Consider the following 24,314-nt stretch of genomic DNA (forward strand, 5'->3'; position numbering starts at 1 on the left):
AACCTTCACAAAGACAGTTACTGCAGCCATAAAATAAAAGTTCTGCCTGGGAGAAAAACTACAATAGATTCTAGACCACCTAGATAGGTAGCATGCAAAACCACGCCCCCTCCGGTCCACCAGAAAACCTCTACCCCTAGTTCCCAAAAGGTTGGGGGGCACTGGTTTAAATATTTTGGACATGTGTAAAGGAATGAATCACCAGAAAAAGGCTGTGATGGTGGAGAAACGAAAGAAATGTGAAAGAAGCCAAGAGAACACAAGGTGCCTCACTACCATTAATGACTGCATAAGCATTAGCTTACAAATCAAAGAAAGTTATACACAGTTATTCAGCAAAATGATGCATAAGTCCAGCAACCAGCTGGAAAAGCTTCAGCCACCACCACAAATATTCTTTAATGCTTTATCTGAAATTTTCCCTCAGCCCAAACTATGTATTGCCATTGATAACAATTACTAAAATGATTGTAAATCCAGGCCACAGCACTGTAAAACAGTAAATACTAATAATCCATTCCTGAGATTTTGATTAAGCTCTGATTCAAAAAGGAATGATTTTTATAACTTACAAAGACTTTTATAGGAGCTTGCGGTTCAAATCCCCAGTGTAGAGGATCCAGAGTCACAATATAGCATCCCAGTTAAGGCTACAAAGGTTGTGAAAAATGTGATTTATTAAAATATGCTTTATTAAACAAACAACAAAGAAATGTTCAATTTATATGTTTATGTGTTATATAAAATTTCTTAAGAGATCTACAGATTTATCAGTTTTATATTTCTTCTGCTTGCTCCTCAAAATAATGAATATAGAGAAACGCTCAGATCTAGATATGTTCCCCTTTCGTGGATTATATATTACAAAGATCTTAAATAAACATATATATGTATATATTTACACAGTTACAATAGGTTTCCTTAAATTGACACTCACCACCAACTTTCTGAAATTTTTCACATTTTGTTAAAAGCACACGGTCATTTTTTTAAGGCTCTCAATAATCACATCCACTTTGGGGAGTATATAGATTTTAATCCTATTTCAGAGTTTTTACAGCATGTTTTACACCTGAAAAAGCTATTCATTTATGGCTCCGTGGCATAAATACGTTTATGAAAATGGTGGTTTTACAGCAGTGTTATTCAAACTTGGCAACTTTAAGATGTGTGGACTTCAGCTCCAAGAATTGAAATCCACACCCCTTAAAAGTTGCTGAGTTTAAAAAACAATGGTTTACAAACTACTATTAAATATTTCAAAGATCTCCACATTAACTGAAAGCAGCTTCATATGTTACAGAAATGTTTAATGCAAAACTTGGATCTTGTGTATGCCTAGTGTAACTTCTATGCTATAAAAGTCAGTTCCAAATTCGGAGAGAAAAAAAGTAGCCATGATGCAGGGCTTGCCATTTTCCTAGAATACATATTCATTTTAGTAATGAAGAATGTCTACTACGAAACTCGAGACAGAATATTTTAAAAAGAACAATTAGCAGTATATGTCAAAAACGGAATCTTTGCATCTTTAATAAAATAAGCATTAAAAACATTTTATTTGAACATCATCTGTAGTGAATTAATTGCATAAGAAATAGTTAACATTCGGTTAATGTTTTCATCCAGGGACTTTCATTTCTAATCGGGTCGCAATTTATTTTGTGAATTGTGCAAGAGGTTTTAGATAAGAGTCCCACAAGTATTATTAGTGGCCTCCATCTGATAATACCATAAAAGTGGAATATGGCATTATTTTGTCACAAATTTCCCCCACCTTGTGAAAGAGTGATACCATGACCCATTACAGCTTCTAGACAAATAATTTACCACTAAGCAATTCAACTAGACAAAAATGTAACAGATAATCAAGACACAGAGCCGGGATCTGAAAGATCTACCATACGCAGTACAGTTCTGAAATAAGAAGTCAGTTTTAATGGCACTTGCTAGCCTGATTGCACTTTTGGGTTTAAAATAAGCCATCCAGATGTTTGTCTTCTTTACTTAAGATCCATCAGCATGGAAGCAGGATTCTCCAAGTACGATTTCCACAAGTTAGAAAAACGAGACATGGTTGCACCATCAATGATTCTGTGATCAGCTGACCAGCTCACATTCATTATTTGTACTTTAAATACTTCACCTTTATTGTTAAATCGAGGAAGGGCCTAGAAATTAAAAAAACAAAATGCTGTAAGAAAAACAGTGGATTAATTCATGAGAACTTCCCACACCTGAGCAACCTTACTGATAATTAAAAGGTATTTACTCAAGATTTCAAAGCTTATGAACAGGCATTAAATTTATAAGTCTTTTTGACAGTGTAATAGTCTTAACGGATTTTACAACACAATGTATGTGAAAATAATGTAAGAGTCCAGACTTGGTCAACTGAAAGTGATTAGTAACAGTGGGCTCTTAAATTACTAAGTATCCAAGATATCACCTGCTATTGCATTAAAGATAATAGATTTTACATTAATATGAACAATGTTTCTGGGATTTGTCATCCCCACAAATTAAGAATACAAATAAAGAATACAATATAAAATCAGTTATATTTTTTAGAGATTTCCCCTTAATCCATTGAAAGATATTTTTATAGTCTATCTTTAGGAATCCCAAAAAAGAAACAAGTTCAGATTTTTAAATCTAACTCTTGCCTTCCTTTTGTGCCAATCAGGCTTCCCTCTTGGCATCTTTAAATTCTCAAATGTATCTTCCTTTCTTCCTATACCCCTTATTTGAATCCAGGGAGCGTATCCAAATGTCAGTTTTGCAAGGAAGATGTCCCGTTTGTAACCATTGTATTTTTGCTTTAATAATTCAGTTTTTGATGATTGATATAATATAAAAGGTAGAGGTAAAGGTTCCCCCGCACATGCGTGCTAGTCGTTTCCAAATCTAGGGGCCGGTGCTCATCTCCGTTTCAAAGCCAAAGAGCCAGCACTTGTCTGAGGACGTCTCCGTGGTCATGTGGCCAGCATGACTAGATGCCAAAGGCACACAGAACGCTGTTACCTTCCCACCATAGTGGTCCCTATTTTTCTACTTGCATTTTTATGTGCTTTCAAACTGCTAGGTTGGCAGAAGCTGGGACAAGTAACAGGTGCTCACTGTTACGCGGCACTCAAATATAAGACATCAAAAGAAAAGGCTCTTCTGTTGTTAATAACCACTTGTTAGATCATCAATAGTCAAACAAGAACTTTAAACTACATGTGAAGTATTAATAAACATGATTTAACATATTCACCATACAAGACTACAAAAAAGTTAGAAAACCAACAGAAACATTTATTGGGGAGTATTTCATTACTGATCTTTCATAATTCAGAGTGAAAATACCTGTATTTTTCCCAGAGCACCAATAGCTACTTCAGGGGGAAGGATCACGGGTTTTGCATAAGTGCCACCAATCTAGGAAACAAAAAAGGGAAGTTATTGAAAATCAGTACACTTTTAGTAGTGCCTCGTTTAGGCAGATTTTAAAGCAGCTTTCTTCAATCTGGAACATTTCAGACAAATTATAATTCCCAGAAGTTCTAGCCAATGTAGCTAACGTCCATTCTACGTGGAAAATAAATTTTGTTTAAATATAATTGGGGAAATAAGTGACAAGGCACTTGGGCTCCGATAGACTCCACTTCTTGTCCTTGAATCTATTCTATAGCCCCAGCCATTAAAGGAAGCCCAGTAGATATCTTGTCCTAGAAGCAATGGCGTTATCCTTTGACTCTTCTAAATTACTTCAATTTTCTCTCCTTTGTTACAGTTTATGACCCCATGATATTCCAAACATTTTATCAGTTTAATGTTGCATGCTGTTTAACTTACTGTGCCAATGTTGGAAAGTGTGAATGTTCCCCCTGTGAGGTCATTTGTTCCCAACTGGTTAGCTGAGCCCAATTTTTGGAGGCGATTTAATTCTGAAGCAACTTCAAACACACTACAAGCCTGGACATTTTTCACATTAGGGACGAGCAAGCCTTGTCCTGTGTCCATGGCAACTCCGATATTGTGAGAAGCCTAGAAATGCATGGAAATGTACAGGATCAATTTGTATAGAAGTATCTCTCTTCATTCTTGACAAAATAAAGTATTTCTCGTTCCATCACTCTTCAATTATTCTTTTGTAGGTTATAACAGTTACACCTACATCGTGATGGTCAAAAAACAGGCCATCGCAAAAAACTATTTTTGCAATGGTCGTTAAGCAAATCTGCAGCTGTTAAGTGAACCAATTGTTTGCTATGGATATAGTATTGCTGAAAACTGAAAATGCCAAATTATGACAAAATCGCTGTAAAACGCAGTTCTGTGACTATAAAAGGTAAAGGTAAAGCTTCCCCTGCACATGCGTGGTAGTTGTTTCCGACTCTAGGGGCCGGTGTTCATCTCAGTTTCAAAGCCGAAGAGCCAGCGCTTGTCTGAGGACGTCTCCGTGGTCATGTGGCCGGCATGACTAGATGCCAAAGGTGCATGGAATGCTGTTACCTTCCCACCGTAGTGGTCCCTATTTTTCTACTTGCATTTTTATGTGCTTTCGAACTGCTAGGTTGGCAGAAGCTGGGATGAGTAACAGGTGCTCACTGTTATGTGGCACTCGGGATTCGACCCACCAAACTGCCGAACTTCTGATCGATAGGCTCAGCATCCTAACCCACTGAGCCACCATGTCTGTGACTATAGGACCCTGCAAACACTGTAAGTCTGGCTGTGTTGCTGAGCACCTGAAATTCAGCCATGTGTCCATGGAGGCAGAGGAAGGGCAAACCATCTGAACCTTGAATCCAGGTCCTAAGTTGCCCCAAGGCAGATCCATCTTAACTTTGAATAATTGCTAAGTGACCGTTCATAAGTCAAGGACTACCTGTCAGGCAATCCAGATTTTAAGAGAAAAAGTGATTTGGAAAAATATTGGGGCAAGTCCAACAAGAAGCTATGATTTTTCTCAAGGTTATACTCCTGCCCTCTGCATCTGCAATGTGATTCCCCCCCTCCCTGGGGGCTAAATTCCTGAAAGGGAATAAGGCCCAGGACAATTAAATGGTGGACTAGTTCACAATTAAAGCCAGAGATTTTCCCTCATATTGAATCCATGTCTCTTTCTGAGTATCCTGCAGGAAAAAGACCTGAAATCTTTCAGTGTTTATTTTCTATCTGCAGGATGCACTTAAACGTACCTTTACTGAAAATTAAACAAAGCTGGACCCAGTTGAGGATGTATTAAGAAACTACTTTTAAAATCATACACAAACCTTGTAGGTGATGTTTTGGCAGCCTTCATCCACAGAAGCATTAAGAATGGGATAATGTAATAAGCTTAGAGAAGCAGCCTGTTAAGCATATAAAAAGAACACATTACAATATAATTTATGCAATTCTGAAGTCCATATATGTATGAGAGGGGGGAAAAGAAAGGGAGAATGGCAGAGGTACTTCATTAGCTCCTTCACTGCTATCTTTTAGTATGAGAAGGGCATTTTCCAGGTGAACCTACCATAGAAATGTTGGAGTCTTAAACATCTTTTCTAGTTTACAGCAAACAGGGTTTCTTTTGTCCTTCTGGGCTGGTAACTCAAGGGAGATTTGTGTCTTTGAGTCACTCTTGACTGATAGTAATTACACACAAGTCCATGTAGTTTTCTTGGCATCTTTTTCAGAAATGATATAACACTGCCTTCTTCCTAAGCCTGACAGAGAGCAACTACCACAAAACTCTCAGCTGGCATCAGGCCTAACGCAGAACTAGGACTCACAATTGCCCATTTTCTAATCCAATACTTTTAATCACCATACCAAACTGACTCTCAAGAAATTTTGATTAGTTTATGTTTAATGTTGCAGTTATTAGGCTAGCTCACATGAAGCCAGGAGCCACAAAGGCCATAACCCTCTTTATTTTTCTGGGCTGGGATTCTGTAAAGCTGAAAACTCATGAAGATTTGATGGATTTCACTATACTCTTATCTACTGTCCCAGTCCATAAAACAAACATATAAAAAAATTGAGTGATCCATTCCTTTTTACATTTTATGATTCCTATCCTTCCATAGTAAAGTTCCAGATATCTGCAAAGAGTTGTACTATCTAGATCAGGGTCCCCAATCCCTGGGCCATGAACTGGTACCAGTCTGTTGCTGTTAGGAACTGGGCCGCGCAAGCGACGGGCGAGCGAGTGAAGCTTCATCTGTGCATTCATCTGTGTGAAACCATTCCCACCCACCACCCATCTGTGGAAAAATTGTTTTCCACAAAACCGGTCCCTGGTGCCAGAAAGTTTGAGGATCAAGTGACCTTTCTAGGAAAATCTGTCTAGGATTAGAGAGTTGTTTTTGAAAAGTATCTTATCATGGTACTTATAATCAATGCAAATTGGACTGTGTGAATATGGTTATCCCAATTGTATTTTATTTTATTTTATTTTATTTATTTTATTACATTTATATACCGCCCTTTCCTTGAGGACTCAGGGCGGTTTACAGGGAATTAAAAACCAAAAATACAAAAGTTAAAACCAGTTTAAAAAAGATTAAATTTAACCCTGTGCAACTAAAACCCCAATTAAAATAAATTAATCCTCAGCCTGGGCCAGAGAGCTCGAAGAGCCAGGTCTTCAGGCCCCGGCGGAATGAACGGAGGTCGGGGGAAGTCCTCAGCTCCACTGGCAGCTGGTTCCAGAGGGCAGGCGCCCCCACTGAGAAGGCCCTATCCCTGGGCGTTACCCGCCGGCAATCTCTTACCGGTGGGACCCTGAGCAGACCCTCCCTGTGGGAGCGCACTGGACGAAGGGCACTTGATGATGCTGGCAGCAGGTGTTCCCTCAAGTACCCCGGACCCAAGCCATGTAGGGCTTTATAGGTAATGACCAGCACCTTGAATTTCACCCGGAGGGCAACCGGAAGCCAATGCAGCTCGCGGAGTAGAGGTGTTACCTGGGAGTATCGGGAGACCCCCATTACAACTCACGCGGCCGCATTCTGCACCAGTTGAAGCCTCCGAGTGGTCCTCAAGGGCAGCCCCATGTAGAGAGCGTTGCAGTAGTCCAAACGGGAGGTCACGAGCGCATGAGTAACTGTGCGTAGGGCATCTCGGTCCAGATAGGGACGCAACTGGCGCACCAGGCGAACCTGGGCAAAAGCCCCCCTGGTCACAGCTCCTATGTGGTCTTCAAAATTGAGTCGTGAATCCAGGAGGACGCCCAAGTTGTGAGCCCTATCAACGGGGGGTAACACCTCACCCCCCATCGTTAGAGATGGAATAGTCTGGTTGACCCGAGATGCCGATATGCACAGCCACTCAGTCTTGGCGGGATTGAGACGAAGCCTGTTTCTCCCCATCCAGACCTGGACCGCCTCCAGGCACCGGGACATCACGGCGAGGGCATCACTGGGTTGGTTCGGGGTGGAAAGAAAAAGTTGGGTATCATCAGCGTACTGATGATACCCCACCCCGAAACCACGAATGATCTCGCCCAGCGGCTTCATATAGATGTTGAACAGGAGGGGCGAGAGAACCGACCCCTGAGGAACTCCACAAATGAGAGGCCTCGGGGCGGATCTCTGCCCTCCCGCCAACACCGACTGCGAGCGGCCCAGGAGATAGGAGGAGAACCACCGTAAAACGGTGCCTCCCACTCCCAACCCCCTGAGACACCGCAGCAGGATACCATGGTCGATGGTATCGAAAGCCGCTGAGAGATCTAATAGGACCAGGACAGAGGAGCAACCCCTGTCCCTAGCCCTCCAGAGATCACTCACCAGCGCGACCAATGCCGTCTCCGTGCTGTGTCCGGGTATGAAACCCGATTGGTACGGGTCCAGATAATCAGTTTCCTCCAGGAACAGAGGAAGCTGATGCACCACCACACTCTCAACAACCTTCGCCAAGAAGCGAAGGTTGGAGACTGGACGATAGTTATTTAAAACAGCCGGGTCCAAGGCAGGCTTCTTGAGGAGGGGTCTCACCACCGCCTCCTTCAAGGCGGCAGGAAAGACACCCTCCTTCAAAGAAGCAGTTATTACTGCATGGAACCAGCCTCGTGTCCCCTCCCGGGCCGCATAAGCTAGCCAGGAGGGGCACGGATCCAACAAACAGGTGGTGGTGCTCAGTCTCCCCATGATCCTGTCCACATCATCAGGGGAAACAGGGTCGAACTCAGTCCAGATAACATGCTCAAGACCGCCCAATTCCGCCACATGAGACTCTGCCCAGTCAGAGTCCAGACTGGTCCGGATCTGAGCGATTTTGTCCGCCAGATGATGACTAAACTCCTCGGCTCATCCCCGCAAGGGATCCTCCCTCACCTCCTGGTTAAGGAGGGAGCGAGTTACCCTAAACAGGGCGGCCGGGCGATTATCTGCGGACGCGATAAGGGCAGCAAAGTAGTTAGACTTCGCCGTCCTTATCGCCGCAAGATAAGACCTTATATTTTAGTATCATCCTGTGAAGCATTTTGAAACAATATGTTTGAAATGCCGATGAAGAACAGATATGAAAACATATCAAACCAGTGATGCAGAATACAGGCAGATTTGCCTGCAGATTTTCTTCCAAGGTTGTTTCCACTATAAAACAGTTAAGACAACCTTTGTACCTTCACATTGAATTCATGTTAGTCAACATGAAAAATTAAGGGACTAGAAAGTTTCCTGACAAATTTGAAAATCCTGTGCCCCAACATATGGCTACTGGGCTAGAGGAAGCAACCTCTCGCTCACCTTTAAAAAGAAGGGCATAAAAGTGAGTTTAACTCCCCGTTCTTTTGCTAAAGACTTCAACTCTTCTCTCAGCTGTATGAGCCGAGTAAGGTCAATCTCATCACAATAACCAAAGTGAGGAATTTTCAAAGCAGCACTCATAGTTTTGACCATTGCCTTCTGAAATCCTAAAAAAATAGAGAAGGGAAACCATTTACCACTAGTGATACTCTAGTTGTTTTGGTATTGAAACATTTTGGGGGGGGGGGAAACAAAAACATCATAATTTTGTTTTTTCAAAAGTTTCCTTTCAATAGCAAAACAACTGACTAAAGGAAATACGTCATGCAATATTATACCGTAATTATCCAGTCTGATGTATGAAAAAAAACTGTATGATTAAGGAAAAGTCAGTTATCTAAAAGGAATGCTGTAAAATCAACTTTGCTAAAGATGGTTTATCCAGTGCATTCAATGGGGACAGTCAATAGCTATAGAAATAATCAAGATTTGGGTGGGAGACTTTTAGGAACTCTTATGTAACACCACATATTATACTTTTCACAACACTGTATGTTAGCTTGCATGGCCTGAAATTATAGTTGGGTACTTCAGAGTGTAAACAGAGAGTCTTTAACACCAGGGGTCCCCAACCCCTAGTCCATACCGGGCCGCGGTATGCCAGCAACCAGTCCGCATAAACAAGGAAAGCCCCATCCACAGGATGCAGACAGCACAGAAAACCACGCCCCCTCCGGTCCGTGGAAAAACCTCTCTTCACGTAACCGGTCCCTGGTGCCCAAAAGGTTGGGGACCTCTGCTCAACACCACCAGTGAGTTATGCAGGAGAAGCAATTAAAGTGAGTAATATAACACCCAGTCTTAGGTTGCAACAGAAGGTTGCTCTCTAGCAAAATTAGAATGTTGGAATACTAAGATCTTATTACTGCAATCCAGAAATCCCCAGAAATTATATTAATTTTCTAGGAAAGGGAAAATTAATCCAACTAATTCTGAAAAATTAGGTAGTAAATTTAGGCTTCTAAATCTGATAAATAAATAATTCTGAAAAGCAATCTAAGAGGTAGGAAACCTGGGGCTGGTTAGCAATCTTTATCAGATTCTACACTCATTTTCCTAAAACACTGATATGCATTGCTTTCTGTACAGTACATTAATCAGGACTCAGATTCAATTTATTAGGCTTAACTACCGGCTGCATCTAGTAAATACATAAACTCACATGCATTGAAAACTATTAGTTTCTTTTTAAAGGAGTCTTGATGAGCACTCCAATTCTAATCTAAATCTGCATTGGCTGTATGTGTAAAAACTTCCTTTCCAGATCAGCATTTTCATATTTATTGTGGGGGGATCTGGAATGTGAACTTAGATTGAAGTAATTATGTAATCATATGCTCACTTTCAGTACTATAGTATACTGTATATCTATAGATATCCATATGTCTATTTTTATATTTCTCATATAATATTTAAGAATGGAAACTTCTTTACTGTGCCAGTTTGTGCCTGTTAAGTTTATAATGGATTCTATAGTTAGAACAATAATTAGTATCTTGGCACAAGCCATACATCAAAGCTACTATGATACCTTCCAAAGTCTGTGTCTGTAATATTTCTGTATCATGAAGAATGCCCAGGTCTACCTTTGTAATTACCTTGTTTGCTTATTAGTCGTAAAGCAGTTCTTTCATCTGGGGTGGCTTATTAACATATGTTCAACCTGCCCTCAATCAACGTTCTATATAAGACCTATGTAACTTCATACTTTTTTTCTTGGGCTCATTTGGGTGCAAGAGATATATGAACCACTGTAATCTGCTAGTTTTGGAACTATTAAACACTGTTTGGATTCCCTCCAGTTGCTGGTGTTTATTCAGTGAAGTTTCACTACATTTCTCACACCTATTTCAGTGGTTCTACCCCTTCTAAGATCACAAATGTAGTAACAGCATTTTGTAGTTGTTATTTATAAGTGTTTCACACACGCTATTAAAATCACTCCCCTGCCTCTTTACCAGATAAGGCCATTGTTCTATCTTTCGCTGAAATTACAGGTTTCGAAAGTGGTGTTACAGTTCTTTCAGCTTTCTCTTTTGACATGTCTGAAGCAAGCTCTGGTTTTGATGAAGGCGGAATGATCTCAGGCTTTGGTGACAGAGGTAAAATTGCTCCAGTCTGCTTGGCTAAGTAGTTAAGAATGTCTTCTTTGAGAATACGGTTATCTTTCCCTGTTCCAACAACTTCACTCAGCTTTATCTGAAAGATACAGGATAACCAACAATTCAGAGGGATGTAGCCATCTATGCTGAACAAAATAACCAATATGTAGATTACAAAGTGCTCCCTCAGATCCATGAAAACCTATATACGAACTCCAGAAATTGATCACAACATGAAAACTCAGGAAGAATGGAAGCAAATGGCGGGTCTGTAACTCACCTGAAGAATCCATGTAACTGTTTGATTTCAGTGGGTCAAGTTTTGGAAGCACCTGATGCTTGAAACCATGGACCTGAGATGCATCCGCCCTTTCCCCAATTTGTATGCAATTAAATAAGTTATTAAAATCCCGTATCACTCGTTCATAACCACCTATTCAAGTCCACATGCAGAACCCACAGTAAAACAAACCACATATAATTCTCGTTAGATTTTTGAAGCTGATTTGTTGACAAACCAGGCAGTCAAAAGAGCTCCTATGCTTTCTGAGAGAAGTTTTCAATATGCTGGTCCATCTTTCCCTCCTTAGCAGATTTTCTGTAATATGACTGAAAATGAATAAGGAAATATGAGGGGGAAATTCAAGTGGAAGATGGCAACATGAGGACCTTTTATTTCGGATTCTAGAGATGAAGGGGATGACTGCATTATGAAAGTGCTGCCCAGAATAACTTTACATCTGCAAGAGACTGTTTGATGCAACTGGCATTGCTAGGGTGAGCGCAGACACTACAGCGGAGGGATGCTGCTCCCCAAGTTCTTCCTTTTTCAGACACAACTCACCTAGTGCATTAAAGAGATCTCTTTCCATCTGGCTAACAATTATGTTCTCTGTGCTTTCACCATTATGCTTTATGCATCTGCTGAAATGCACCAAGTCTTTGGCAATAACACATTTAGTTTCCTTTATAGGACACAAGACTTTGCTCTATTCCCCGAACAAAGTAGTCTCTTTAAATGCAAAATATTTAACACATGGCCATTCATAGCATAACTCCAGTGTTTAAAATATCTCAGACTGCCAATATTCCATTGAAGCTGAAATATTCTCACAGGCAGTTCAAAGCTTCAAAGTTTTCAACTCTCTTTTAAGCCAGGTAGGAGAGAGAGAGAACTCTTTCCAAACTTTCGTTTGGAAAGTAATTCCTTGGAAATTATGCATCCACATTAATGCTCAGCAACCTCTCCTCTATATTTGATACCACATTCAGTGGAAAGAATAGTTCCTATTCTAAACCTAGATCAGACAATGGAATACATCATAATTTTTAACATACAGTAGACCAGACATGTCAAACACAAGGCCCGGGGGCCAGATCTGGCCCACGAAGTGGTTTCATGTGGCTCGCGAAGCCATCCTGGAAACAGTGAGGGAACGGCCCCCACTGCCTTGGCCCTGGCCCAGAGACCCTCCTTCTGCCAGAGACCCTCAGATCTGTCCCACTCCTGCCCAGGCCCCCATAGGCACCCTTGATGCGAACGATGTAGAGCTGGCCACTCCCACCTAGTAGGCCATATGCACTCTAGCCACGCCCACACAGTAGGCCACGCCCACCCTGGCCATACCCACCCGGCCCCCTGAGGGCAACCACAATGCTGATGCGGCCCTCAATGTAATTGAGTTTGACACCCCTGCAGTAGACCAGGGCTTTTAAAGAGGCAAGCATATTGCCAGATCACTTATGGAGCATAACATATCTCTTTCATTTATAAAGTAGATGCCAAATCTTAAAAGTTTATCATCGCTTTCTCCGATCAGTGATGATTTTGGCATGTAGGCAAATGTATACATGCTATATGTTTACAATACATATGACACATCAACTGCAAGAACCCTCTTTTCAGTAATAAAAACATACATTGTTTTCCATAGCAAGGCGGCGAACTGCAGGAGTTACTAAAGTCTTATGGCCTTTGATTTGCTGGTGGATCTGTTCTTCACGTGATACAGCAGGTGTTTCCACCACATCTTCTTCAGGAGTTACAGCTGCAGATTGGACCCAAAATAAAGAATGTGAATTAAGTGAAGGGGAACCAGTTTTGTATAGTGATAAAGGTGCCAGGAGACCATGGGTTCTAGTCCCACCTTTGGCACGAAAGCTAATTGGGTAACTTTGAGCCAGTCACTCCCTCTCAGCCCAACTCACCTCACAGGATTGTTGTTCTAGGGAAAATGGGAAGAGTAAAGAATATTACCGTAAGTACAAATAGCCCTTGACTTACAACTATTCATTTGGTAGCCGTTTGGAGTTACAACAGCACCGGAAAAAGTGACTTATGACCCTTTTTCACACTTACAACTGTTGTAGCATCCCCTTGGTCATTATGATCAAAATTCGGATGCTTGGCAACTGGTTCATATTTATGACCGTTGCAGTGTGACCTTTGTGACCTTCTGACAAGCAAAATCAATGGGGAGTCCAGATTCCCTTAACAACGGTGTGACTAACATGTGTGTGGTTTCAACAGGCCATATTAAATTGTTATAGTAATGTAAGGAAGCAGGAGCTTTGGCACACTTCCCAAAAACAAGAAAGGAAAGAGGCTAAGGTCTCAGCCGTATGAAGAAAGGCCCTATCACATTAGGTCAAAATAATAGTATAAGATATGCTATTCTTACTCTATATGATGGCTCTAAAGAACTACAGTTCCATTGATTGTTAAATTTCTGACAAGGATTAGCCACTCCCTGCTTGGAACTATTCTGATGCCTTCTAGTATCCTTTTACTTGAGCAACAGCACATCATCTACACTTAACAAAGAAGCACCTTCTGTTCTGATAACCATTTCATGTCTTCAGAGCCCTCTGTTGTTGTGACTTCTTATCAGGCTTCATTTTGGTAGTTTTCCAGAGGTTACATAAATTGAAATCGCCTAGAAAAAACTCTCTAGAGCAGTGGTGGCGAACTTATGGCATGTGTGCCAGAGGCGGCACTCAGAGCCCTCACTATGGGCACGTGCGCCATCACCCCAGCCGTGCAGCCCCCTCACCAGCAGCCTCCCCCAGAGGACAGTTGCCCCTTGGCATGGCCCGCACGGAGCAGCGCAGCCAAGGACATGGCAGCTGGGCAGCAGGGACGAGACTCCGCCCTCATACCCCGTCGCGCGCAGATGATGCTGTGGGGATGGGTGGATGGCATGGCCGCCATGGTGCTGCAGGGTTGCCTGGGTGATCTGCTGCTGCAGGCCGTGGAGGCGGTGGGTGGTCCTGTGGGCAGGTAGGGGCGGAGCAGGCGGGGGGCAGAGCAGGGGCGGGCAGGTTTTGGGCACTCGGTCTCTAAAAGGTTCGCCATCACTGCTCTATAGTCTTTTTAAGGTCTCATATTTTTTTTACACGTGTACATTCCCATCTTCGCATGAGCACATGGCTTAAAGTACATTGCAAATACAGACACCAAATAATTACAAATCAATATTCAATGCTGTTGGTTACATGGTGACATGCTGATTCAGCGATGAAAAGAAACAAATGTTACCTTTTAAAGTAGCTGTTTCTATATCCACCAGCGGTTTCCCCACACGGGCAATTTCATCCAACTCATAATGGAGTTTTCTAATGATGCCATCGTAACGGCTGGTGATTGTGACCGAGGCTTTATCACTTTGTACTTCACAGATGCTATCAAACTGTGACACAACATCACCTTCTTTTACATACCTGAAAAAAGGGAAAATAGTCACAATACACAAGGGTAAAGCTGATCTCCAAAAAAAAAAGCTTTCATAAGATCTCAGCAGATAGTCATCCTGTTCTGGCAGGTAATCAGGTCATCTGCTACAAGGATGGGAGACCACAAGCAAGTGCCTGGCTCAAGGCTACAGCAGCATCTAAGAAAAAGTCAACAACCTACCACTTTCTTATGGCTGTCAAGAAAACTGCATGAGCCCTAGTGGTGCAGTGGTTAGAATGCAGTATTGCAGGCTAGCTCTGCCCACAGTCTGGAATTCAATCCTGATGGGCTCAAGGTTGACTCAGCCTTCCAAGGTTATTAAAAGGAGGTCTCAGAGCGTTGGGAGCAACATGCTGACATTGTAAACCACTCAGCGTGTGCTGTAAAACACTATGGGCCGGTATATAAGTCTAAGTGCTATTGCTATTAACGTAGCATTCAGAAGTCAACCTGAGGGCAACTTCAATAAAAGTGATGTATATGCAAAAACAAGAAAAAATATGGAAAATGCTGTTACTGTAGACCTGCAAAGTGGTTCTTTTTAACAACCTGGTGTGATCAAAGGCTTTGAACAAGGGAGTAGCTGTGTCTATCCACTATCTTTCTTTAGTTTGAGCAAACTGACAGTGATCAAGCATGAACATTTATTTCCCCAGATATTGGGTTAATTAAAGCATTCCAGACTTACTAAGCCCAAATGTGTGAGAAAGTGTTCCTATTCAGTTGCTTAGAATCTTTAGCAATCTTGTTTTAGGATTGTTTTTAATGATAAACAAGAGAATAAGCAATTTATAAACAGAATAAATTCAACAGAGATGTTAAAGGCATAGAAATAAACTCTCTTGAGAAATATGATGACATTCCTTCACACACCAGTCCTCAAGTCAGAAAAATGAGGCCTAGTTCTCAATGCCTCGATTGCTCCAAATGTAAAATAATGACTAATAACAGAACGTTATCTCTATAACTTTCTTGGAATTAAAAGATTCTTATTTTCCCCCCTTTTCTTCCCCGATCCCATTTTTCCAAAAAACAAGCTTTTTTAGTCAGGGAATTGCTCCAAGGAAACACACAATTTAAACTTACCACTCTTTCACTGTCACTTCTGTGATCCCTTCTCCAATATCAGAGAGCTTGAACTGTACAATCTGGCCACGTGAAACTTGGAAGACAAAGGAGAAAATGTTAAGCAGCGAAAAATAACTAAGAAGCAATACTAAATAAAATTTGGAAGAGATGAAGTAATTCAATATACAGACAGACAAATCAGAATCCTTAAAAACTAAAATGCAGAAGAAAAGGGCCTTGGGAAAATTACAATGTGCCAACAGAAGCAGAGGTTCCATGCCTGCGTGGATTTTTTTACTTTGAAATCCTGCAGCTGAAGCTAACTAGCCAGGAGATGTGAACAAAATGCAGGGTGAACTTCGAAAATCAAGAAATGTTAATATTTAGGCTATCTGTAGACAAAGGATTGGTAAAAGCAACATGTGTCTTATGGGTAAATGTTCTTGGTTTGTTGACCCAGCACTGTCGTAGAGTTTGCAATGCAATCTTTATATCTTTTTTTCTGACACATTATGTCAAGATCCAGCTATCTGGAGAAGGCTCTAATACTGGGAAAGGTGGAAGGAAAAAAGAAGAAGAGAACAGCCAGCAGCAAGATGAATGGACTTAGTTATAGTAGTGATAGGGGCACCATTGGAAGAGACCAGGTTAGGGACAGATAATCAGGAAAAAAAATCTATCTATATGGTCACTAAGAGTTGAAACCGCCTTGATGCATATAATCAATCAATTAATCGGCATTTTAAGCAAAAAATTGGGTGGATGATAATTACTGAAAGTGAAGCTATCTCTGCAAATACGTACTGGACTACTTTTCCTGTAATTCAAAAGCAGAACCTATAGAGTTTAAATGCTCTCTTGTTAAATGTGACATCCCTTTAACAAATTATCTAAGTCTTTACCCCAATGAAGACAGGGCTATATTCATTTACATGTTAAGTTTTATAAACTGAGCAAATAAACATGGGCTTGGGCAATTTTTATATCTTTTTGCATGAAAGAAGCCAGAGTCCTCAATTCAGTAGTTTATTTTACTTCAAATCAGAGAATAATAGCTCACGCTCTCCGAACTCTCCAACTTCTATACTGTATAGCAGGCATGTCAAACTGCTGGCCACTGGGCCAGAGGTGTCACGCTGAAACCACACCCCTCCTCCATTGCTGGCAATGGAGAAAAAGTCGAGATACATTGCACGACATCATGTGACGTCACGAGTTTGACATGCCTGCTGTATAGGAATAGGAAACTGTTACTAATGGCTTAGGTGTTGTGCACATGATGAACTGTGTGATCAATTAAAAGGTTTATTTTAAAATAATTGTCCTTATATCTCCAGAATGGTAGACTGTACTGCTTCTATTTGAAACCTGCACACTTGGAAAACCTGCACATTTCAAACGCCTGAATTTTTCATTCTTTGCCTTGCTTTCTCTGGTATTTACAAAACAAATGACAGGTAAGAAAAAATAATAATTTGAACATGAAGGAATCTTACCAGCAGTTGTTCTAAATAATTGATGCTGATGTTGATACCTCCATAAAGTCTTCTCAAACTTAGAAATGTATTTTTGCTTTAGCAAACAAAAGTTACTATGTAGTCTTATCTGGTGAACACAGAGCTGGTCAAAGGGGGGAAAAATAAAAAAAAGGTAAGAACGTGAAGTATTTTTGAATTCTCCACATATTCCTTTTAATTTTCAAGAAAAGTTTTTTTTTTTAAAAAAATTGAGATCCAAATTAGCAGAAGCATCTTTTTTTAATCTCTCTCACCATTAATGACCATTCTCTTTGAGAGAAAGGGAGTTAATGCCATATCAAGGGCTTGTAAGAAGCTAAAAGAAATTATTTTTCTTAGTCTTTTTGTGTTTCATTCAAGAAAAAAAAGTGCAGCCACAGTATACAATTTTTTAATTTTTCAAATGGCTTACATTTCACAAGAATTATATGAGCCTACTACCCTAGTCCATTGCTCCACACACAAAGTACAGCATCTTGAAGAGGCAAAGATAATTTCCTGTTCTTCCAAACTGTTCCATCTTAGGATGTATTTACAGATAATGCTCCGGTGCTGAAAGGACAGCAATCTTGCAATCTGAGTTCATCAGAGCTATTAACGCCACCCACATTTCACACAGCAAGATTAGCAGACACCAAGGTCTATTTAAAATCTCTTTGTTTCATTCATTCTATTAAAGAAATCCCAATGTATTTAACATGGCAGCTATTCTTTATGAACCTTTACTTAACGTATTTAAGGGGACGCATATCTAGTGAGATACAGTTTAAGGATTGGAGATGCAGTACCTCCAGGTTCTTGATGGTTCTTGATGCCTGGGAGGCTCCTTGCCCCAACCATCTTGAAATTGCTTTTATTTTTAAAAAAAAGGAAAGCTGCAAGTTACAAAGCAAAAGCCTGTGACAGCTATTTTATTTTTACTTTATTGAATGTGTCCAGACCAGTGGTTCTCAACCTTTTCTTCTCACGGACCCTCTTTAAATATCTTTTGAGGACACGGACCATGGCCATGGATCACCAAGACTTAACTCAATATTTAAATCATAACATTTCTTCAAGCCTTCACAGACCCCCTGTGACGACATTGTGTTTCCCCCCCCCCCGCCCCCAGGAGTGTGTGGACTGCAGGTCGAAAATTACTGATCTAGGCTACACAATTATTGTTATACAATAAAAGAGGAGGGAGGGGTTGTAATCCATTGTTTGATATGAAAATGTGACCACTCTCCAAATAAAGTTAGGGCATTTGGGGAAGTGGGGCTAGTCAGACCAAGGATACAACTTCAATAGGAAAACCTTCTCATGAGTGTCGTTCTGTACTAGTTCTATATGCCATTTTAGAAGTAAGTAGATTCAATAAGCTTTGATCAACCATCCCCCAAATGCTCTCAGAATAATAAGAATTCTTGAGGGCATTCTGGCTTGGATAAGGAAAGCTTCTTGGAATTAATTTCATTCAATGTATTTTATTTAGGTGCTGCCTGACCCCACAGCTACTCTGGATGGCTCACAATATCACAGACAATCATATAAGATAATACTGTATGAATAGAAAAAGACAATTTTTAAAAGCAAGCAATGTTTTATTAAACAAATAAGCTATTTTTGAACAAACTTTTTATTGTTTCACTGTTCTGTATATTTCCATTTTAAAAGTAACATGAGGATACAATAGGTAACATTTATGAAGATAATTGCTGCATAAATATTTTATGCAATCTATAGCCAGACTATATAGCATGTGAAGATTTAAAGTTTACAAATAGAAGGAATCAATATATATTTGTACATATGTAGAGTTATACAGGGACGCGGTGGCTCAGTGGGTTAGGACGCTGAGCTTGTCGATCTGAAGGTCGGCAGTTTGGCGGGTTGAATCCTGAGTGCCGTGTAGCAGAGTGAGCGCCTGTTACTCGTCCCAGCTTCTGCCAACCTAGCAGTTCGAAAGCACGTAAAAATGCAAGTAGAAAAATAGGGACCACTATGGTGGGAAGGTAACAGCGTTCCGTGCGCCTTTGGTGTCTAGTCATGCCGGCCACATGACCACAGAGACATCCTCGGACAAGGGCTGGCTCTTTGGCTTTGAAACGGAGATGAACACCGGCCTCTAGAGTCGTAAACAACTAGCACGCGTGTGCGGGGGAACCTTTACCTTTTTACCTTTAGAGTTATACAGCAAAATTATGTTTACTGCTAATCCTTTAGTTGAGATTAGTTGTTCTGGTATCTTACATAAGTCCTATTTCATTGTGGAATTCAGTGTAATTATTAAAGACTTTTATAAAGTGATTTCTCAAATTCATCAGTTATCAGCAGTATTACAAATAAACTTCATTTATGTATGTAGATAATATCAAACGCTGGTAGAACAGTTAGGTAACCTTGGCCGAACTTGAAAAATGTCACTACTTAAAAAACCCTAAGGAAACGGAAATTTCATTGGGAGATTTGAAAAGAAAGCCTACAAAAAGGATGGAAAGACACTTTGATACCGTTGCCAAAAAACCTACATAAAGTTCTTGGGAACTGAGAAAAACGTAAGTCTTTATTTTTTAAAAATAAGAATCTGTAAAAGAAAAAGCAGTTTGTAACTGCAGACAGTTTAGTGCAGGGGTCTCCAATCCCTGGTCCGTGGACCGGTACCGGTCCACAGCATGCCAGCAAATGGTCCACACAAACAAGCAAAGCCCCATCTGCAGGATGCAGGCAGCACACAAAACCACACACCCTCCAGTCTGCAGAAAAAACTCTCTGCACGAAACTGGTCCCTGGTGCCCAAAAGGTTGGGGAACTCTGGTTTAGTGCATTTAGTAGCTTAAATGCTAAAATATTCCTTTTATCTGAGAAGAATTTGAGCCTATCAGCCCCAAGGAAGTGGACAGAGTTCTTCAGGCTCTAAGTGGGACCACCCGTATATTACAGTCATGTTCTTCCTGGTCGGTTAAGGCCTTCCAGGAGACGTGTAATTGGATCCAGATGATGAGGACTGGATGAATGAATGACAGAGGAGAGGGTTCCACCAGGTCTCAAAGAGGTGAGAAGCTGGATCATCACCTATTTGAGACCTGGGGAACCAGTGTTGGGGACAACTTCCATCGTTGTTTCCAATCTTCCATTCTGGAGAAGAGGAGAGCCCTAATATGCAGCTTTGATTCAGTGTCCGGTACTGAAGACTGTTTAGATTGGATATTGCTTTGAAACCTCATCTAAACCGCTCCAAACTTTTAGGGTACTGAATGTTTATTACCACAATTTCACATATTTTAAATGTCATTTTGGTTTATGCAAAGAAGATAAAAAATGAGATTGTTTCTTTTTCTTCCTTGAACATGGCTTCCTGAATATAGGATTTATCTCTTGCTGAATATAGGATTTATCGGAGTTCCATATGCAAGAGTACCTGAATTTATGGATGATACCAAAGAATAAGTAATTGTGAATTAAGTAATTCTTAGGAAAAGTTCATATTACCAAACGAATATGTGAAAAAGTGAGCTAGGGAGAGAGAAGTATCCCTCTTGTTGATTTAAAACAGAACAAAATTTAAACTGATAACATGTTATATGGGAAGTGAAATAGAAGCTTCCAATAAGTTTAGTGCTCAAAATAAATAGCGCTATCTTTCCAAATCAGATGATAAAAGTATCCTAGTAGGATAATTTTATGATGATTCTGGTTAGATATGACCTCTAATGTCTGCTTTGTAAGCCTCTTTAAACCTGTTTATTGAATGTTCTGCTATACAACTAACGTTCTGATATGAAGCTTAAGGTTACCTTTTACCTAAAAAGATTACTGTAGTCAGCCAGGGTGACTAGAAGAACTTCAATGTCATTTTGGCAGGCAATCTACATCTAGTGAAAAGCAAATCTGAAAGTCAAAATTGGAATAAAGAAATCCACAATTATATATAAAAAAGGAACCTTGTAAAGATGTCACACAAGGATGGAAGTTATTATCAAGGACATACTTCCTTCAAAGGTGGAAAACTAATAATCCAAGATTGTGCATCTAGCAATCCAAGATATAATATAGCAAGTAAACACAACTGCACAACTTGCATTTATTAACACAAAAGGACTACCAGCCCTTGGGTCCTTTTCAGATCTGTAAACCATTATAGTGCTCAAACCGCATCGATATACTACTAAAAATCTTGTGTCTGTTTGCAACTACAAATTGGGCAAAACTGATAGTAAAGCTCAACAGGCAAGCAGTAATTAACTGCTTTGGCACAGAAGCTAAAATTTTATATCTCTTAATAGTAGTGAGTGGTGAGAAAAGGATGAGGGAGTGATGCCTGTTTGCAAAGTCGGGCTGGCTGGGAGCAGGATGCCAAAGGCCAATGGGAGAGCTCTCTTCCTTCCTGGATGGAGGTGATCTTTAGGGACATGCCAGACTGGGGAGTGGGGGTACTGTTTTGTTCATGATCCATGGTTACCTTTATTTCCCCTCCCCTCTACAAAATGGCGGGCAGTTCATCTGAGAAGGGATTTTCAACATTCCCTGCTAGCTTTCCAAAAGCAACGTCAATGGGGAAGGCAGCAGGAAATTGGAAGTCGCACTCGCACTATTTTTGCCCAGCTGTGATCATTCTGTTTTTCTGAATGTTTAGGTAAGGAAATATTGCTGAAAGGAGGACCTAACAGATCACAGGTTGTCCAATTTTATAAGGAGGCTTCTGAAAGGTAGAAGCAGACAACTGATACCGTAAAGCTGAGAAACTCAGCCATAGCTAAAGCTATTTTAGGTAATCCTATGTGCTTACATTTGAACTAGAAACACTGTTTTTATTTTTTATTTTTTTATTTTTTTATTTTATTAGATTTATATACCGCCCCTCTCCAAGGACTCGGGGTGGTGTACAGGGCAAAAAACACTAACAACACACAAGATATAAAAATTAAAATAAGATTAAATCAATAGCCCTAAGTAATAAATACATTCTAAAATTTAAAATTTTTAAAATATAACTCTAAAATCCAATCCCTCAGTCCAGGCCGTCCTGTTCAAACAACCAAGTCTTAGATCTTTAGATCTCACACACACAAAAAACAGCCAGAATATATTTTCAGCAAAAAGAAATCTGGAACATAGGTTATACAGCCTGAAAAGGTCTGAAAACCCTGATCTAGAACATCCATGAGGAATTGGAGCACTTTCCAACATTCTGTTTCCACCATTTATTTTAGCAGCTCAAAAATGATCAGCTGTGGTCTGTTCTTCCATGAATCTAAACATGCTGAGAATACACATAAGAGATGTCAGTCTGGAAATATCAGTCTTCTCCTACCTTACTCCCACCTGATGTGTGATTTATTGCTCAAATCATAAATAAAAACCCTAAGCAATTACTTATAGGGAGTTTCAAAGTCAGCTTTACCCCTGAAAGATCTGTGCATTAACAACCTGGTGAGTTATGATCAGAAAATGGGGCCAAGGTGAGTTTTTCACTAGTGCCAGAACAAGATTTCTTAAAGCTCAGTACAAGTGCATATTGCCAAGAGAAAACCAGCTTTGCTTTAGTTTCAAAAACAAAAAAGATTCCTTAGCTCTCAAAAATGCTAATACTGGGAACTGCACAGATCCAGGGCTGCTTCTGAACTGCTTCAAAAACTGAGAAAGTGTCTTAAATCAACACATCTGTGATATGTCAGGAAAGTCCGCATCATTCCAGGCAAACAGCTGTTGGAAAACATTTCAGCCATGAATTAAAACTCTAACTTTAAAAACCTGCATGAATAAGATAGAATATAGAAATGTTTTTACAGGTTTGGCAGCATAGAAACCATATAAATTAGCAAGATAAGAATATCAAATCACAAAGATGCGTATATTTATGCACCGCACTGAAGCTTATTTCTGGAAGGATGAATATGGCAAAGAGGTCACAAACCGTGGATGACTTGCAGTCCTTTCATTATGCTGGCTGTGTCGCTCATTCTTAATAAATATCCAAAAAATCATCTCAAATTCGAAAAGAACAGAGCCAACGATTTACTGCATTTGCTAAATAGGCAGAGGATCAAGTAGATACTTTCAGTTTTGTTTTCTCTAGAGAAAAATGGAAACATGCAGGACCTACGAAGCATCTACTTGTTCTTCCTTCTCACATTTTTCAGCTCTCCCACCGCTCATCACTACTTACCAAACGCCGGACTGCTCTGCAGCTGCTGCTCAATGCAATCGTTGCCGCCATCTTATTCCGGAAGGAGAGTTTCCCACGCCTTTCCCACTCCTCCCCTTTATCAGCCAGTCGGATTGTACCTTTTCCTCCCGCTGGCCAATTAGAACGTGAAAAGCTGCCTTCTTTGGTAAAATGAATGATTTGCTTTATGAAACAATCGACCATCGAAATCGAGAACATCAGACGTTACAGTCAACGGAGTCATCTCATTAGCTCATCATTCTCTTGAGATCCCCAATCCTGATATAACCAAGTTTTGAGGGACTTAAAATTAACAAGGAATAGCTCCAACTTCACCTGGTTGGGAAATAATGTTTCACTTGGCGAGACATCACCCTACTGCCCGTGAAGTTGCCTGGTATCTGTTTCTATGTATGTGCATACATACGCTGTCTTTTTCTCTGAATGTATATGAATATAACTCACCTATAAAATGGATAAAATGGATGCAAGCTTTCAGGCCATACAGGTTTCTTAGACAACCTGCACAGTCCGTATCCTAGAGGCAGAATCTTATCTTATCTCATCTCATCTCATCTCATCTCATCTCATCTCATCTCATCTCATCGTGGTCTGCTACAATTTTCTCTCGCCCAATATCTTTTTCTGATCTGTGCACCTACCAACTGTGTTTATTCAACACACCTCACTGGGGATTGACAAGCAATCATTATGCGTAATGAGTCAGTCGAGCTGTAGCTGAAGAGAAATTTAAATGCACTTAGGAAGAAAGAAAAAAAATAACAGCCTTCCTTGGCAATGATTTCTCAAAAGTTGAATATGGACATAACTCGGCAACCGAAGCTCTCTATTTTCTAAGCCTCGGGAGTTAAGCGAGTTCCCGAGCGCCGCAGAAGAAGCAGCGGAGCCCGGCCAGTTCTGCGCCTGCTCCCTGCCCGCTTTCTCAGTAGAGGCCGAAAA

General features: G+C 40.5%; 1 protein-coding gene across 1 annotated transcript; it reads right to left on the reverse strand.

The window, feature by feature from the left end:
- Nucleotides 1-659: 659 nt before the first annotated feature.
- On the reverse strand, nucleotides 660-23,436 carry DBT (dihydrolipoamide branched chain transacylase E2). The gene is made up of 11 exons (XM_081322927.1): nucleotides 23,355-23,436; nucleotides 17,186-17,309; nucleotides 15,708-15,783; nucleotides 14,427-14,608; nucleotides 12,809-12,936; nucleotides 10,745-10,985; nucleotides 8,727-8,893; nucleotides 5,265-5,342; nucleotides 3,841-4,032; nucleotides 3,352-3,423; nucleotides 660-2,171 (listed from the first exon to the last, which is right to left on the reverse strand). Exons 1-11 carry the CDS (start codon nucleotides 23,403-23,405, stop codon nucleotides 2,004-2,006), a joined length of 1,479 nt encoding a protein of 492 aa, XP_081179053.1. The 5' UTR covers nucleotides 23,406-23,436; the 3' UTR covers nucleotides 660-2,003.
- Between the last annotated feature and the right edge of the window lie 878 nt (nucleotides 23,437-24,314).

This window comes from Vipera berus (assembly GCF_964194415.1).
Source record: "Vipera berus genome assembly, chromosome: 3".
In the NCBI taxonomy this organism is placed as follows: Eukaryota; Metazoa; Chordata; class Lepidosauria; order Squamata; family Viperidae; genus Vipera; species Vipera berus.

Bases quoted from the DNA above. Each gene is read 5' to 3' on its own strand.
- DBT (XM_081322927.1), bottom strand. From the start codon at position 23,405: ATGGCGGCAACGATTGCATTGAGCAGCAGCTGCAGAGCAGTCCGGCGT. The intron at 10,986-12,808 runs GTATGTTTTTAT...TGTATCTTTCAG, and splicing joins GCCTTGCTATGGAAAACAAT to ATAAAGCTGAGTGAAGTTGT. The intron at 8,894-10,744 runs GTAAAGAGGCAG...CTATTTTTTTAG, and splicing joins TAGAACAATGGCCTTATCTG to GATTTCAGAAGGCAATGGTC.